We start from the raw sequence: 16,849 nt of genomic DNA, 5'->3' as shown, positions 1-16,849 counted from the left end.
GCCCATTAAACTTGGCCATACAGCTGAAGAGGTGAGACACAGGCTCCAGAGTTACTGCACAAGCTGAGGAAGTGCAGGATGTTATTCCCATTCCAGAAAGTATTACAAAATATATCTGGACTTAAAGTAGAAACATGCTTCTCCATTTGTTAAATGCACTACTATACATAAACTTTAAAATAGAGAACTAGAAATAAAATCAGGCACGTGAAAAAGGCAGACAAGCTTTTCAGTTTTCTCTTTATTCACAGAGTTATCACAGCACTATTCAGTATATTCATCAATGACTTGGATGAGGGAATAGAGTGCACTGTCAGCAAGTTTGCTGATGACACCAAGCTGGGAGGAGTGGCTGACAGGCCAGAAGGCTGTGCTGCCATCCAGAGACCTGGACAGGCTGGAGAGTTGGGCAGGGAAAAATTTAATTAAATATAACAATGGCAAGTGTAGAGTCTTGCATCTGGGTAGGAACAACCCCAGGTTCCAGTATAAGTTGGGAAATGACCTATTAGAGAGCAGCACAGGGGAAAGGGACCTGGGGAACCTGGTGGACAACAGGATGACCATGAGCCAGCACTGGGCCCTTGTGGCCAAGAAGGCCAATGGCATCCTGGGGTGTATTAGAAGGGGGTAGTTAGTAGGTCGCGAGAGGTTTTCCTTCCCCTCTACTCTGCCCTGGTGAGACCACACCTGGAATATTGTGTCCAGTTCTGGGCCCCTCAATTCAAGAAGGACAGGGAACTGCTGGAGAGGGTCCAGCGCAGGGCAACAAAGAGGGGAGCATCTCCTTTGTGAGGAAAGGCTGAAGGAGCTGGGTCTCTTTAGTTTGGAGGAGACTGAGGGGTGACCTCATTAATGTTTACAAATATATAAAGGTTAAGTGTCACAAGGATGGAGCCAGGCTCTTCTCCGTGACAACCAACGATAGGACAAGGGGTAATGGGTTCAAACTGGAACACAAGAGGTTCCACTTAAATTCGAGAAGAAACCTCTTCTCAGTAGGAGTATCAGAACACTGCAACAGGCTGCCCAGGGGAGTTGTGGAGTCTCCTCTGTAGACATTCAAAACCTACCTGGACACATTCCTGTGTAACCTCATCTGGGTGTTCCTGCTCCGGCAGGAGGATTGGACTGGATGATCTTTTGAGGTCCCTTTCAGTCCCTAACATTCTGTGATTCTGTGATTATCAGCAGCTTCCACATGAAACTGTTGTCACAAGATTGCTTATTGCTTTAAATAATGCTATACACCACAAAGGCATTTTAGCAGTAAAGAAATGCTCACAGAGCATATGCTGTTCCAGGAGACGATTTAACTTGTCTGACAGCACTCTAAGTACATAAGACTTCTATTTTTTAACTTAAATTCTGCAGAGCATATCAGGTCCAGTGAAAAGCACAATGCACTCTTACAGGATTTCACTACTGCAATAGAGACGCAACCACCTCTTTTATGACACCAATTTATAAGGATTAGTTGGGGGACCATTCTCAGGTTCGTGTCAGGGGCATTATTGTTGTTCAGAAATTGGTTTTCAAGTTATTTCAGTAGAAACAGAAGACAGAGAACTACATCAGAATAATTCACTTTTTCAAAAATCAAGTCAACGCCTTGAGTGTTCAAAGTTCCAGATGTTTTTGAGACTGATACACTCCATTACATTCTTGTCTTTTCCCTCCAGCTTACATACTCAGGCTCTCACTTGACACACCCTTAGATAAAACTTGAGTGATAAAAGAGCCATTGCAAAACAAATTATTGTTATTATTAAAAACTTCAGAACAAAAGATTTGTGGCTGACAGTACACATTAATAAATAAAAACTCTGCACCTATTCTTTATTGATGTGAAATTTATTCTTTATCTGGTATTCCAATTAATAACTAAAAGAACTACTAGAGGGAAAAAAATTATTAGCACTTTAAAACTTAAACAAATTATTGTGAGCACTCTAAAAGATGAAATCAACTTACTGAACACTTGAAAACAAGAGAAGCAAAGCGATAACTATATTTTACACCTCTCAAAAAGTCACATCTCTAAGCTGATAGAGAACGAGCAAGCTTAACATCCCCAGCAATAAACAAACCACAATTCAGTGATATGCTTATATGGACAGTAGCATAACAACTATGCATAAGGTAAGATAACAGACCACATGATAAGACGTGGTCCTGTTCTTGACTGATAAATTGGAATATTTAAAAAAAAAAAAAAAGGTACGCCTGCACAGCTTTTCTTGGTGTGTTGCAGAAATGGCTTATTTGCCCCAAAGTCATCACTGAAGAAAGAAAAGAGCATTATTTGTAATAGCACATCAAAAGTAGCACACAAATATTCATATAGGACCTACCTACACGTTACTGACGTTGATGATTACTTCCAATTAAAAGCTAGCAAAGACAGCATGAAGAAACTAGAATGACTGTAGAAAACAGTAAATACCAAAACCATAAGAAAACAATGAAGTTTTTCACTGACACCACCACCACAGCTTCATATAGCTAGAACAACCAAATGACTGATAACAATGTTGGCATCTTTCAGCATAAGGCCAGAATCCCACAGAGATCAGTGCAAACTTAGCATTACACAAGCAGGTAGTCCTACATTTATTTATAGGCATCATTCTGGAAACAAGACTGACATTTAAAAAAAAAAAAAAAAAAAACAAAAATAACCCCCACCAAAACACAAACCAAAACCAACTTACTTGTCAAGGAAGTCCTTGTCCACAACTGCACAGATATCAAGCAGAGGATTTCCCATTCCAAACAGGACATTTTCACTGTAAGAGAATCAGTTATTTCAAGTTAGCTTAGCATTAGTTTATTGTTCCTAGTATAATATGCTGAAGACATTTTTTTATTAGTGAGAAATTTTTTTCTTCAGTACAGCTGAGGAACAAAAAGATAAACATTTTGCCCAGCTCAGTAGTCACGTAGAGACCAGGCATATAGACAGTGTGAAATCTGAGTGAAGTATCAACCTACAATAATCTTTGATCAATATCCAGACTGTAAGCAATCAACAATATATCATCCTACAATACCCTTTGATCAATATACAGACTATAAAAACTCAAGAATACATGAAGGTATATTAACCTATCATTCATTCAGATAAAGATTTAGAGCTGCATGCCACATTCTGGAGTTTTAAAGGATTGCGTTCAGGTTGTAATACCAGATTTTAGACACGGAGAGCATCAGACCAGATTGTAAGAATTTCACTGAACAGACTTAGTTGCTATGCTAGGTCTACTCTGCTACTAATCAGTAATTAACAATATAAGACTGTTTTAATAAACTGAATTTAAGAGACTATGGATTCTGCATTGTCAGCCATCTTAAACAGCATAGCTGTCTACTGATGAGAATGCATGCACTTTTTAATCAATTTGAAATTCATTACCATGACTTCTGCCACATAAAAACAAGACAGAGATACTGCAAACAGCTGAACGTGCTGGCTTTAACTGTTTTTGAATTCATTCAGAGACCATGTGTTACATTTTCCTGAATACCAGTACTTGGGTGATAATGCAGTAATACCAAAGGATTAGATATCTAGCCTAGTGTCAAGTAGAACTGAATGCAGCTGTTCTCAAAGGCTGCCTAAAACTACATCCAAACCCACCACATTGCTTGCTAAGCTAACACCTGCTGCCTCCAGCTGGCAAGGCAAGCCCTTGCTCTAGACACCCAAGGCAGCTTCAGTGCCACCACCAAATCCATCTCTCTCTTCACTATGTCTCTATCAAACATTTGCAGGGAAAGCATATTCCCTGTCTCTTCATTCCCCAAAAAGCACTACTGGAACACTCCAGTTGGATCCAAAGTTTATATCGATACTGAGACACTGCAAATGATGCTTTAAGTATCCTATTTTTTGTTGTAGATTTAAAGACAGGCCTTGACAGTCCATTTTACTGTCAGTGAAGTGTGGAAAATGCTGCTCTTCGAAGACAGAGAGAAATGCAGCTCACTCTTAACTGAAATGGGTAGCATCTGCTTAGTAAAATTCTATAAGACTCTCTAAATACTTTTGTCAGTGTCAAAATAAGTATTCTTCTAAATAGCCTAACCATATCTAGCTAGAAGGAAAAGAGACAGATGACAGTTAACAAGAAAGGGGATTGCAGTTATGTCCCCAAGACACGACATTCTCTCCGTTTTAAAAACTAAGTATTCCATCCATAGTATTGCAGGACAATGAACAAACAAATCAGAATTCTAAAAGTGCTGAATGCAGATTTGTCCCAAACTTTATGCTCCTGTGCCTGATGTTTAGCTGATCCTCATATTCTGTGAAATTCTACATATAAATAATTTTATACCTGCACTTAAGAAAAAATGCCTATCATGGATAACTTCTATAGAGAACAAGAATCAGCACTTAAAGAGTCTGGTATGTTAGAAAACAGCAGCTGTACTTCAAAAAGTCTCTGAAATGCAGCTGTAGTTCTGTCATTCCTTAACTGACACTGTTCATTAAAGATACCTTTCTGGGCAAAACTTCAAGAGTCTGGACAATCTCTTCCCAAGTCATGAATTTAAAAATTCAACAAGTCTAAGCAGACATTTAAGATCACTGGCGTGATCAGTGTTTCCTAATGGGAGATTTGTGAACCACAACCTGGAAAGTCCCGTATTTCTACCATTAAAGACTCGGCTGTGTAAATCCTTAGCACGTTCAACCTGATTAACCTGACATTGGCTACATTTCAGCCAGTGCAAATCACCCTTCCCTTCTTCAGAGGCTGCAAAGTTATCTGCACTGTTACACTACTGTGCCTTTTTGTGGCACAACATGAGGTATAGCACTTAGTTGGCTACAGTTTGCTCCTCTGTAAAAAATGTAAATGTTTTTATATATATATATATATGTGTGTGTGTGTGTGTGTGTGTATATATATATATATATATATATATATACACACACACAATGCATAAAGCCACATATTGTAAAAGCATAAAATTAAACATCATGTTTAGGATCCTGGAGAATGCTGAATTTACAAGTCTTGGGAGCAAGAAACCAAGATATTAAACTGTTACAGCCTCATGAAGTTTAACACTCTTAGCAGTACATGTGAACCTTATTGGCCTTACGTTCACTGTTCAGTCACACTGGACACCTGCTTCAATTAAAATTTCATTAATTTTTTCAAACTGACTAGACATAAAACACAGTGAGGAAGCAGCAGCAATAGTTTCCTGACGTGAGATTTCATAATACATAATTTATCTAGGAAATATGTCTCTGCAACAGACACAGAACAAACACTTATGTGCTCCACCGCCTCTTCGACTCTCATTTGAGGAGGATATTCTTGCTTAACCTGACTAACCTATTGCAAAAGAACACTCAGCTCAGCTCTGCCAGAAACAAGTGACAACACCTGCACAAATAAAGGGCATACAATTGACCATACACAGTCAGTGTGTAAGTGTATATATATGCACATATATGCATACACGTACAGAGAACATAAATATTAGCAGAATATATACTTTTTGAACTCTAAACTAAGATGCTCATACAAATCTAAAACTTGTTTGGATGCTGAAAAACACTGTCCATCTAGCAGGCAAAACTACAGGAAATACAGCATCTACTTTACAACAACTTACTTTACACAAGGCTTGGATGTATACCACATTTGCATCCTAAACTCTTAACAACAACCAATATATTTTAGGAGTTTGTCATTTAACTTTGGACTAAATTAAGAGTTGAAATTATGAAAAGTGAGTTGTAAATGTAAGTTCAAGCAATGCAATTAATTAAATACAAATAAATCTTCAGCTGCTAATGATAGCATTTTTTTGGAGATTGCCAGGATGATTGACTTTTCACAAATAGCCAGTCTTTCATGTATTATTCTCATCATCAGTTGAAAAAGTAATGAAGTGCAACCAAACTGGACAGAAGTCAAACAAAACACACCCAAACAAACAAAACCCTGCACCACAAACACAAAACACCACAAAACCCACACATCAGTGCTGAGCTTCCCCTTCAATCATTTTTTTAAAAGTCAACAAAATAAACCATAACTGAAAAATCTGGAAAGCTGTGTCCAACATCACGATTACTAACGCTCTACTGTCGCATTCATTTTTAGAAGTACAATCCCGTTTCAAGTTGGAACATTAGCAGTATTGTATCTATCACAGAATATTGTTTTCATCCCATGCTGCTGTGCACTTCAGTGGAAGAGCAACATCAAAATATCAGAGAAAGTACATGATTAGTTACTGGCACAGAGACAGAGGAATATTTTGAGCCTTTGCATACTGGAATGACTTGCTAAAAAAAAAAAATAAAAAAATCCAAGTACTTCTTAAAAAAACATTTAATGTTTTTTCCTGTTCACTGCTGCAAACTTTCTCTCATCTATGCAATAGTAACCAACAATAAAGGAAGCCAAGATTTCATCTGGTTTTTTTATGGCTCTGTAACAGCCTCACACAGCTGTAGTGTACACTTACTACTACGTTCTTATGTGAAGACATTTTACATTGAGAAAGCCTTAAAAAAATATGACTGCGACATTCGGATGTCCCTACTGCATGACAGCCTGCTGTATGCCTAGCCTTCCACTTACAAATATAAAATATGGTTTCATAATATCTAAAATGTTACTATTCCTATAGGGTTGGATTATGCCCTTAAAAGTAAGGCCAAACAAAGCATGTTCTAAGCTTATTCTCAGCATATCCATTTCAGTGACAAATGAACATAGTTCAACCCCATATAACACAAGATTTGAATTTAACAAAAATCACGTATACATCATTAAAACAAAACAACAGTACTAGATTCATAGCATTTGAATAGCTATAAGCTCTCAACCAAGAACATCCTTCTCTCATTCCGCTTACCTACACAACATGAAAGTGAATAAGGAGACATTTAGTATTAACCATAACTTGTCTGACATTCAAAGTATCTCAGAACCACTATTCCATGATTCCAGAGTTCAGACAATTTCCCTTGCATCACTCATCAGCAAATCACTTCAGCATATAGACCTTAAACATGTACGTAGCCTGTAAGACTGCTCGCACTGCTTTCCCTGTGTAGGTCTTAAGTAAAGGCAATATTTGGCTAAGGAGAGAAATGTTTACATACTGACTTAGAGGAGTATCTTCAGTGAAGATTTCATTCATTATGGAACAATTTTCATAGTCTTCTAGAGTGACACATTCACAGATTCCAACTTGGAAGTCAAGCCTAAAAGCCTTGGCCTTGTGTAAGCAAGGCTGCCACAGAAAAAAAGCTGTTCCACCACTACCCAGCTCCTTGGGCAGCTGTGCTAACTCCACAAGCTCCAATAGTGAGATACTACTACAATTTCAAAGAGTTACCGTCTGTACTCCTCGGTCAGAAACCGTGAAATCCGATACACTGAGTTTTGAGGGGGGAGAAAGGAGACAGGAGAGTTGCCTAGAATGATCACTGAACTCGCAATTTTAGGCATTTCTTCAGCAACTGAAGAACTGATGGGAATAGCTACGTGATCACGGTTACCAGTTCACTATACCCGCTGTCTTAAGATGAAGTGTATCAGGAAGCAAAAGTGATCATAATAATTATTTTCACTGAATATTAAGTTACAGGTTTGCCATTCTTCAGTTACGGCTGATAAACTGATACCACAGCGAAGAGCCTAGCCTAATATTATTACCCTGCTTCTCATTATTGGAGATTCATTTAAAATTAAGTTCCAGTCAAGGCAGGCTACAGCGATGGTCTAAGGTTCAAACCCGGCTGCCGGAGCCCCACGACATCCGTCCGCCCACCCCACGGGCGGGACGTCCCCCCGCCACGGGAGGCGGCCGCCCGCACTCGGGCAGTACCTCTGACAGCGGCACGGCCGCAGCGCGACGCCGCACGGACGCTTCGGCCGCGTCCGGGCCGCCGCCCCGCGGTTCACCTGGGGAGCCCGGCTGAGCCGGCAGCGGCGGCCGCGCCGGGGCCGGCCGGACCCGCGCGCCGCTGAGGAGCGGGGCACCGCGCGGCGCCGCCGCGAGCCCCCTCCGGGGCGGCCGTTGGCGAGGCCGGCGCGCGCCCACCTGCCCGCCGGCGATGGAGTCCGCGCGGCCAGGGAGCGGGTGACCCCGGGCGGCCCCGCCGGGCTGAGGGGCCCGCAGGGAGCGGCGCGGCTGCCCCTCCGCGCGCCCGGGGTGGCGGGCGTGCAGCCGCGAAACCAGCTCCCGGCGGGGAGGGACAGACGACAGGGAGGGGACGAAACCGCGCGGCCCCGCGCGCTACAATTACACGGGCGGAGAGGAGGGAAGAGCGGAGCTCCGGCGGAATATCGCGCCGGACGCCCCCGCCCCGCCAGCAGGAGCGCATCAGCGCTCACCGCCCCTTCCCCCGGGGCGCCGGGCTGAGCTGCAGGAGCCGCGTCGGGGCTCGGCATTACCTGAGGGTGGGCATGGCTCCCCGCCCAGCCGCCCGCGGCGGAGCCCCGGTGGCAGCGGCAGCAGCGTCGCCTCTCCGCCCGGCGCCAGCCCGCAGCTGCAGCCCCTGCGCCTCCCGCCCCGGCCGCGACTGAGCCGGTGGCCACGGCGCGGCTGACCCACCCGCGCGCCACCGCCCCGCCCCGCCCGCCCGCGCGCGCGCCGCCATTGGCCGGGCGGTCGGCGGGGGCGGGCCCGGGCTCTCAGCGGCGGCGGGACGCGAGGAGCCCCGGGAGAAGGTGGCGGCGGCCCCGGGGTGCTGGCGGGCGGCCCCGCGCCCCAGTTCGGAAACTCATGGTACCGGGCGGCGCCTCCCGCCCGGCGCACCGGCCGCCATCTTTGGTACGGGCAGAGAGCACGCACCTCCCACACACCTCCTCCTGCCCCCTCCCTCCCCCAGCCCGATGAGACAATTACGGTCGGCAGTGCCAATTAAAAAATACGCTTAAAGGAGGTATGGAAGAGGTGCGGAGTTGTAACCGTACTGCCCACACTAAAGATGGCCAGCGGAGCCCCCGGCAGCGCCGTCCCTCAGCTGTCACGGGGCCATGGGAACTGCTGCGCTCCCAAGGGGACCCAACCGCCCCCCCCGGCCGGGGCTGCTCCTGCCCCGGCCTCCGGCCGCAGCCCCGCCGGGACCGCTCGTCCTTCCCGGCCGCTGACCGACACCTCCCTCAACACGTGGGTTTTACTGGACAAAAGCGCATTTTCACTCTTCTTATTTGTGTGCTGGCTCAGACCTTAACGCCGCCCCAGGTGACGTTCCGTGAAGCCTTTCGCCTCCTCCTCCGGCACCGCCGGTGCCACCGCCGGGCATCGGCACCCGGCGCAGAGCCCGTCCCCAGCAAGCGGTGCGCGGCGGGGCTGGCCGCCCGGGTGGTGCGGACTCCCGCCGTACCCCGGGAGGAGGCTGTTACTACCGGGCTGCTGAAGCGCCTGGCAGAAAACCGGCGATGGGCAGGTACCCGGCGTTACTCCGTCTCTCCAACCTGCTAGAGGGCAAGAATGGGACACCGATGAGATGTGGACCTGGGGAAAAAGGGGCAGCCCTTCGTGGCCTAACCTGCTTCTTGTCCACCTGACATCCCAGCACAACTGCTGGAGCAGAAAGGAAAAGCATCAGTAAAGCTAGCGCCCTAGTCTTTGCTCTTACTACCCACTTGCTTTTCATTTGGCTGCCAGTTAACGCTACCCTGTGCAGATTTGGCACTTATTTTGTTAGCTTACCAGCACCAGAAACAGTGATTCATGAAACTGATGTCAGAACAGGTTGTTTTTGCCAAAAATGAATCCCACGTTGTTAAGTACTGCTGTGTCACCTTTAATTAAATATTTAAACTTTACAACTTCCTAATCATGTGGTTATTAGCCTTAGTTTCCCTTCCTCTCCCCCTACAAAATGGGAATATTGCACTCAGAAAAATTAAAGCCAAACTTTTCAACTATTTGCTAATTTTTGAGTGCATCACAAGATTCTGAAATTTCAGATGTTCATGATGCTCAAGGACCTATAGTGTCAAATGAAGGTAAGAGGAATATTTACACTCAATATGTGATGTAGGACAAATTTCCTAGGTTCTCTAAACCGGGCACTCAAAAATGAATCGCCACTTACAAAATTGTTATTAAAGTGTGTCAGGGGTCTTGAAAAGTCTAACTAGTTGGAGTGGTAAAGACATTCATCCCCTTACTGTTGCAACACACAGTACAACAGGTCCCTGTGTCCTGATGGAGGACTTTGAACTCTAGTGAAATGCTAAAACTATATTTCAATATATTATGGCTGTATCTTCTGATCTATGTTGAACAATATATTATTCCTAGTTTAACAATTTCAGTGCCTAATAGCCAAACCTCTGTTTTGTAACTGAAAATTGTGTGAGGAACCCCATCACAGGTAAACATAACAACAGTAGTAACACAGCTTGGTCTTATTGGTCCCACCACTGTATTTTAAATAAGTTTCTTTTTTTTTTCCTATCAAGTTGTAGAGTCCCTCAATAAACAATTGCCTGGCTTTAACAAGCCCATAAGAATATATAAAGGAAATAAGATATAATACATCAACATGATCTAAATTTATAATAATTTGTAACATACAATTGCATATTACAAACATTAAACTACAGGGTCCAAATGAGGTACCATCAGATGTTTCTAACGTTATACCAGTTCAGCAAGACAGGATCAAAAGAGTGTTTTTCTAAAAAAATTAAATAGCCTTTCATGAAATAGCATTTATGGCACCTCAACAGCATTTGTCAATAGCACTTTATAAACTTCCAACTGTTCCCAAGTGCCCAGACGACTTGCTTGTATTACCACATACCCACAGGTTCTACTGTTACTGATGTCTTTGAGGCATCCCCTACCACTATGGGTTTTTCTGTCATTTGCCAGCAAACTTATAGAAGTCCTGATATGTAGGTGGAGCAACAGCAACCAGGGTATCCCTGGAAAAAATGGTCATCCATCACTTACAGTCATTTATAGATTAATTTTATGATGCTTATGCCACAAGTTCAACTCATAGTCACAGCATGTATGTGCTAGGCAGCCAACTCGAGTTTGCTCAGCCTCTCTGACACCTCCCAAATTTGCTCTGCTTTTGTGGAGCAGTGACCTGTGCCTTCACATGTGTTTTGGCTTCAGAAATCCCTGAGAGAAATATGGAATTCACAGCTTTTGCATGTACAAATAGATTAACACCAGACAGGGTGTATCCACAGTTTCTCTCAACTGCTTCTGTTACTGTACAGCGAGGATCTTCCTCACTGTATCGGTTCCCCCACGTATGATGAACAATTGTTCTGCAGGTGATTTTACTAATATGCTTGCTTCCAAGCAAGGTATGAATTAAAAATGAACTGCACCCCTACCTAATACAACAACAGGTAAGCATGTGAAAACTTTTAAAATTGCACTTTATTGAAGTAATCCATGAAACTATACATTTTATACATTTGTAACTTGTGCATCCACGATGTAGGCAATCTAGGCCTCAGCCTTGGACCAATGTGTTATGTTTTACACCACAAATATTTGATATAAATTGTCCAGTTTACAATATATAAAGTTCTATATTAACCTACATATTTCACTCAATTTCTTCAAAGCATGAAACTGAAGTTAATCTTAGATAAACCGACCACTCTTTCACCTTTGCAAGATGGAAGGATGATCTTTTACATAATAGCCTCAGCAGACATTATAAAACGGGACCAGCAAGCAGAAAGTCCACAAATTGTCTTTCAATAACAGCATTCTGCAGAGCTAGCATGTATTTTCTACTAGAACAGGGGTTGTTTTGAAAGCTTTTCTACAGAGAGAATGCTATCTTTCTCAACATAAAATAAGATGCATTTTTCCTGTATGGCTATACTAGCAAAGTATTAAAAATAATTTTTTTAAATTTTAAAATTCCATAGCATAATCACATTTCTTTTAAAGCAGCTTCACAGACCATACAGCTCTAAAAGCAAAGGGAAGTCTATAAATCTGCTGAGTCGTCACCATATTGCAGACAGCTATACCTTTTTTCCTGCCTAACTCTAGTCAAATAGCCTAGCCCTTGAGACTGCTTTGTACCAGTGAATGTACAAGGAAAAAAACCCACAGAGATCTTTCACCATAAATGAAATCCCCAGGTAGCATAAAGCCAGCAAGTAGCTTTATGTTACCACATCCTTCAAGCGTGGAACAGCTTTGACTGTGGTCAAACAATCATCACAGAAACTATTACAGTTCAAAATGGAAAAAAAGCCTCTCTCTTCTCTGAATTCTGAGTAATACCCAAAGACTTCTCTCCTTCACACACACACAAAAATAGATATATTTGTTATATAAATAATTTAAATTTACACACTAGTGTTATTTAAGAAGGAATTTATGTAAATAGAAAACATTGTGTTGAGAAAACATAGTGTTCACGTTGCATATGCAAGTTCAACTTAATTTTTCAAGGTTTTCCAACACTTTGCCAGCAAATACTAATTAATGACCTTTAGATAGCAACTCATGCCCTGCTTCTGAAACTTATTTTGTGAAATACTTGTGTACCGTGCCTGTGTAAATTCATTATCTATCACAGCCTTGAACCACAAGCCAGAGTTCTTCTTCAAGCATTTCCACATCAAATATACCTCAGTAATAGTAGAGTAAGCCAAGGTCTTGTTCTACAGAAAGTGCATTGACACTGTATTCAACTACCTCTACGTTCACTCACATCCCCCTTTCAGGCCTCTTCTTTTTCCATTTATAAGTAATATTAGTAGATCTTATCAGATAAGTAATTTGACACAAGCTGTTTCATTAGCTGAAAAAGAAGGAACTTGCAAATGTCTGAAAAATTCACAGGAACTTCAAGATTCATGATAAAATAGTCACATTTGCACCGACTTCCCTCCCACGGGTGATCAAGCATGCAAGCAGCTCTAGGGACAAGACCAGGCCTGTTGACTTCAGGGAGGCTGCACGCAAAGTCAGAGGCGTACTTTGCTGCAGGATATTAGTAAAGCCTATTATGTCTAAACTATCGTCGTTTGTCAGTTTGTCTCTTCTGCTGGGTGGGCTGCAGGTAACGAAAGCAAGAAACCCAGCCATGCTTGTGGTCCTTCCCATGACCTCCTCTTTCCTCAGGTTACACACTCCTTCCCATAAAGCAAGGAATTACTTTAACTAAAAGGATGAAAACACCATAACAAGTTTCTCCAATACAAGAAAACAAAACTGTGGAAATATGACACAGCTTGCAAGAAATCACAAAGGATTACATCAAAGGCCGAGTGAAGTCAAATGTCAATCTGAACAGTAACTTGAGGGTTACATATCTGAACATTGGAAACAAGTGTCTGAACTGTAAAAGTGAGGTATTTACCATGCTGGAAGTCATTCCAGTTATGGATGTATTTCTGACGACTTGACTTGGAAGGGAAAGTTGCTACTGTTCTGTCCTATATGAAGCAAAATTTGCAAAGTCTGTTGCTAATGTCTTCAAAAGTATTTGTGTTTGTGGGGTCTAAACATCCATTTGAAGAAAAAGTCCGTTGCTTTTATTCTTCTGAGAGCAAACACAGAAAGGTGCTAGAATCTCAGATCTTTCCTTGTACTAAGAGGTCATAAAGAGTACTGATATTGAAGAAGTTACCCATATTTGCAGATATGAGAAACTGGAAAGTGAGAAAAGCATAAGCCATGAAGACAGAAAGTGAATACAAATGGGGGAAGAGATGAAAGTAAGAAAGAAAGAAAGAAAGAGAAAGAAAACCCACACATTCTGGAGATAGTAAAAGAGGAAAAAAATAACTTACTAAATTCTAACCAAAAGCTATGTCACAGCTAATTTAAGATATTCAGAATCTCATTTATAGAGAGCTGATGAAGGAATAAGCTAAATTAAAAGCCATCTTATCAAAAAAAAATTAAAATGCATGAAATTAGCAATTTTTTTACAGTCACAATCTAGTGGAAGAATAATGACAAAGGACTGCTTTTGCTAACAGTTACCCACATAGTGTTTGTGAATTTATTCTGAAAAGGAAGAGCTGTCTAATATTAAGAGAAGAAAAAGAATACTATTAAAGTATTTGTCAAATTCACTGCTTGCATTGTCTTCATGTAGGTAAATTGATTTGCCCAAACAGGCAGCCACGTCACAACTGTTCAATCAATACAGCAGCTGCAGAGCAGCCAGAAGGCCATAACGCAGCAGTAGGAACTTCAGACTGGAAGATTTCACAAGTTTGTTCATTTTTTTTCTTCTGCACACATGTATATTTGTATCCAGACATGTACATATAAGCTCAAACATTTCTACAGAGCATGTCCAAATTCTTTCATAACTGTATCAGTCTGTTCACAGAAGTCTGGTTGTGGTTTTCACAGGCTTCCTAGATAAAACCAAACCAAATATAAAAGGACACAAATCCTTAGTAATTCTCCTTTAAAGATACAGCTCATGATGTTTCTAGTAAGTTGATGCTACCACTCAGTGACATGCAGTTTTGCAAGCCTATTTTCTGTTCAAACAGAACAGTTTACACACACAATGATATTTTATTTCACACAGCAGAGACACAGTCAGGAGCCTGAAACAACACAGCACACATTAATGGCCCTGCCTAAAGCCCGTTGGTTTTAGGGGGGATTTGCACCCATCAATAAAGACAATGCAAAACCTGCCGCCCAGCAGATGAACGTCAGCACAATGCATTGTTGAGCTGGGAACGCTACTTTGGGTCTCCGGCTTTGTGTTCTGCTCACTGGGTGGCAAAAGCTGGCCATCCTATATTGCTTTCAAATAACTTTAGCTGAACCCTGTCAGTTTTGCCTACCTCATGAGAGCGCAATATATGCTTTCCTTTGCCTGAAAGGATCAAAAGGGACTAAACAAAAAACATGTATTCATGAAAACTTCCTGATGCCACTTAGACAGAGAAAATGATGAGAAAAAAATACAGGGGAAGGAAACGTTTGTTACTGTTGACAAGGTATGTCTTATATTACAGAGTGGAATTTAACTTTTTATGTCATTTTTTATATTAAAACATTTTTTTGGCAGCCACAGGAAAGATTCAGGTTTGTATTGTATGGGAGAATAAGGTACAAGACCATCCTTGTCGAGTCCCTTACACACAGTCTTCTGAAGAGGCTGGAGAGCCTTAGCTCTAGATGCTGAAAACAAGGAATTCTCCTCTAATTCCTGGTATAACAAATATGAAGTTACTATCTCCCAAAATTTTGAAGTGATTTTTCACTTCTTTTCTAATCTGTAGGTGAACAATTTCCAGTTCTCCCAAGCATATGTAGCAGTGCTTTGAACTGACAACAGAACCCTTGTTACAAATACAACAAAGTCAAAGAACATTGACCTTTCTGGTACCTTCTGTACTGGCTCTTAACACGGGACAAAGTCCTACAGCAGCACTCAGCCAAATACATTTTTGCCGCTATGTTCAAAGGAGTGCAGAGGTCTGCCAAATCTAATCCAACTACCTCGCTTGCTTTGCAGGTCCAGCCCAAGGCCCACAGCACACAGTAACTTTATTTGATCACCAGCTGATGATGGCATTTCTCTTCTTTTGAAACAGAGCTGGAGCCTAGGTTACACTTCATACTGAAATAACTTGAAACAGAATTAGAATACCCAAGTCCTAACAACGTTCCCCATGTTTTATCCATCATACCTCACAAAAGTATTATTTTCAGTTTGATCAGTTGTTATCAGAGCATGTCACCATGGCCTTTCATTCCACATCCTTTACATTTTTAACTCAGTACTTCAATAACGTTCTCAAATTTTTGAATTTTCATGTTTAGGCTTGAAGCAGGTAAAATGCACTTTTGTCTAATAAGACTTATAAACAGAAACGTTGCAATTCCCAGTTTCTTGTCTCCCCTTGCTTCAAGGCCCATGGAAATAACTGTTGCTTTTAAATTACAGCTTTACACTGCGGCCTGCCATTTATTTGCTTTCAGATCTCAGTTACGTTTTTCCTTTTCCACTATCTGCAACTGAGCTTGTCAACTATTATTAGACTTGAAAAGTCACTCAGCTGCCAAGAGAGCAAGTAGCCTGACTTTGACAAATTTAATAGGATTAGTTCTTTCAGTAAGGACACCAGTACCGAAAGGCGCTGTTCGCATATCTGTATTAAGTACATCTCTTTTATGCTATATTTGAGCAAGTTATTAGTTATCGCCAAAGTAATTTTAGACCTTTGAAGCCTTATGTCATTAATCCTTTCCATATATCGAATACTTAGAAGGAGATCAATCTTACAATTATATTCATGTGAAAAATCCCAAGAAAACTAGGCAGGCACTGCACCAACAGAAGCTCCGCTCTAGCACTCTCTGTACTCATTTTGAAGCATTTCTCATGCTTCCTGCATTGAGAAACTTTGCATTTTTCTGCTATACTTAAAAAATAAATGACTTGTTTGTGTGCGGGCCATCAGTAAGATCGGGTTCAGTCCACGATACTATACAGTGATCACACAAATAAGGAAGCATTGTAGAGAGCACAAATTATTTAAATATGAAAACACTTAATGTTCCACGTGTCTTGAAAATGTTAACGAGGATTTTTGGATAACTAAATTTCTGTCTAACAGGGACAGAGACCTTTTCAAACGCATTAATCGGGGCTTTCAGAGGGTATTTTTCAAAGCCGAGGAACATGGGGTGCCAAAGCCAAGCTGTATTTCAGGTACCGGCTGCTGCAGCTGCAGGCAGCGTTCAGTTCCATCGCGCTCCCAGCCAGGGGCTCAGGAGCGCGTTTGCACGAACCGGCCCCGGCCACAGGGCACAGCGAGGGCCTCGCACACCGGGCGGTACCGTCCCCGCGCCTCCTGCGCCGCGGCAACCGCGCTCC

General features: G+C 42.2%; 1 protein-coding gene across 6 annotated transcripts in view; it reads right to left on the bottom strand.

Annotated features, from left to right (window-relative positions):
- Positions 1 to 16,849, bottom strand: part of ADK (adenosine kinase) — a 288,751-nt gene that overhangs the window by 271,271 nt on the left and 631 nt on the right. For 3 of the 6 annotated variants that reach the window (XM_065067577.1, XM_065067579.1, XM_065067578.1), the window contains exons 1-2: positions 8,439 to 8,659; positions 2,715 to 2,789 (exon numbers count right to left, since the gene is read on the bottom strand). In XM_065067577.1, the coding sequence (XP_064923649.1) occupies positions 2,715 to 2,789; positions 8,439 to 8,644 (281 nt within the window). In that variant the 5' untranslated portion in view covers positions 8,645 to 8,659. Of the gene's footprint in view, positions 1 to 2,714; positions 2,790 to 8,438; positions 8,660 to 16,849 lie in introns of those variants that run through there. The other 3 variants (XM_065067582.1, XM_065067581.1, XM_065067580.1) reach the window with 1 other exon arrangement.

Source organism: Columba livia, chromosome 6, assembly GCF_036013475.1.
Source record: "Columba livia isolate bColLiv1 breed racing homer chromosome 6, bColLiv1.pat.W.v2, whole genome shotgun sequence".
In the NCBI taxonomy this organism is placed as follows: Eukaryota; Metazoa; Chordata; class Aves; order Columbiformes; family Columbidae; genus Columba; species Columba livia.
Note: the sequence above shows the minus strand (reverse complement) of the source record. Positions and strands in the feature narration are given on the sequence as shown.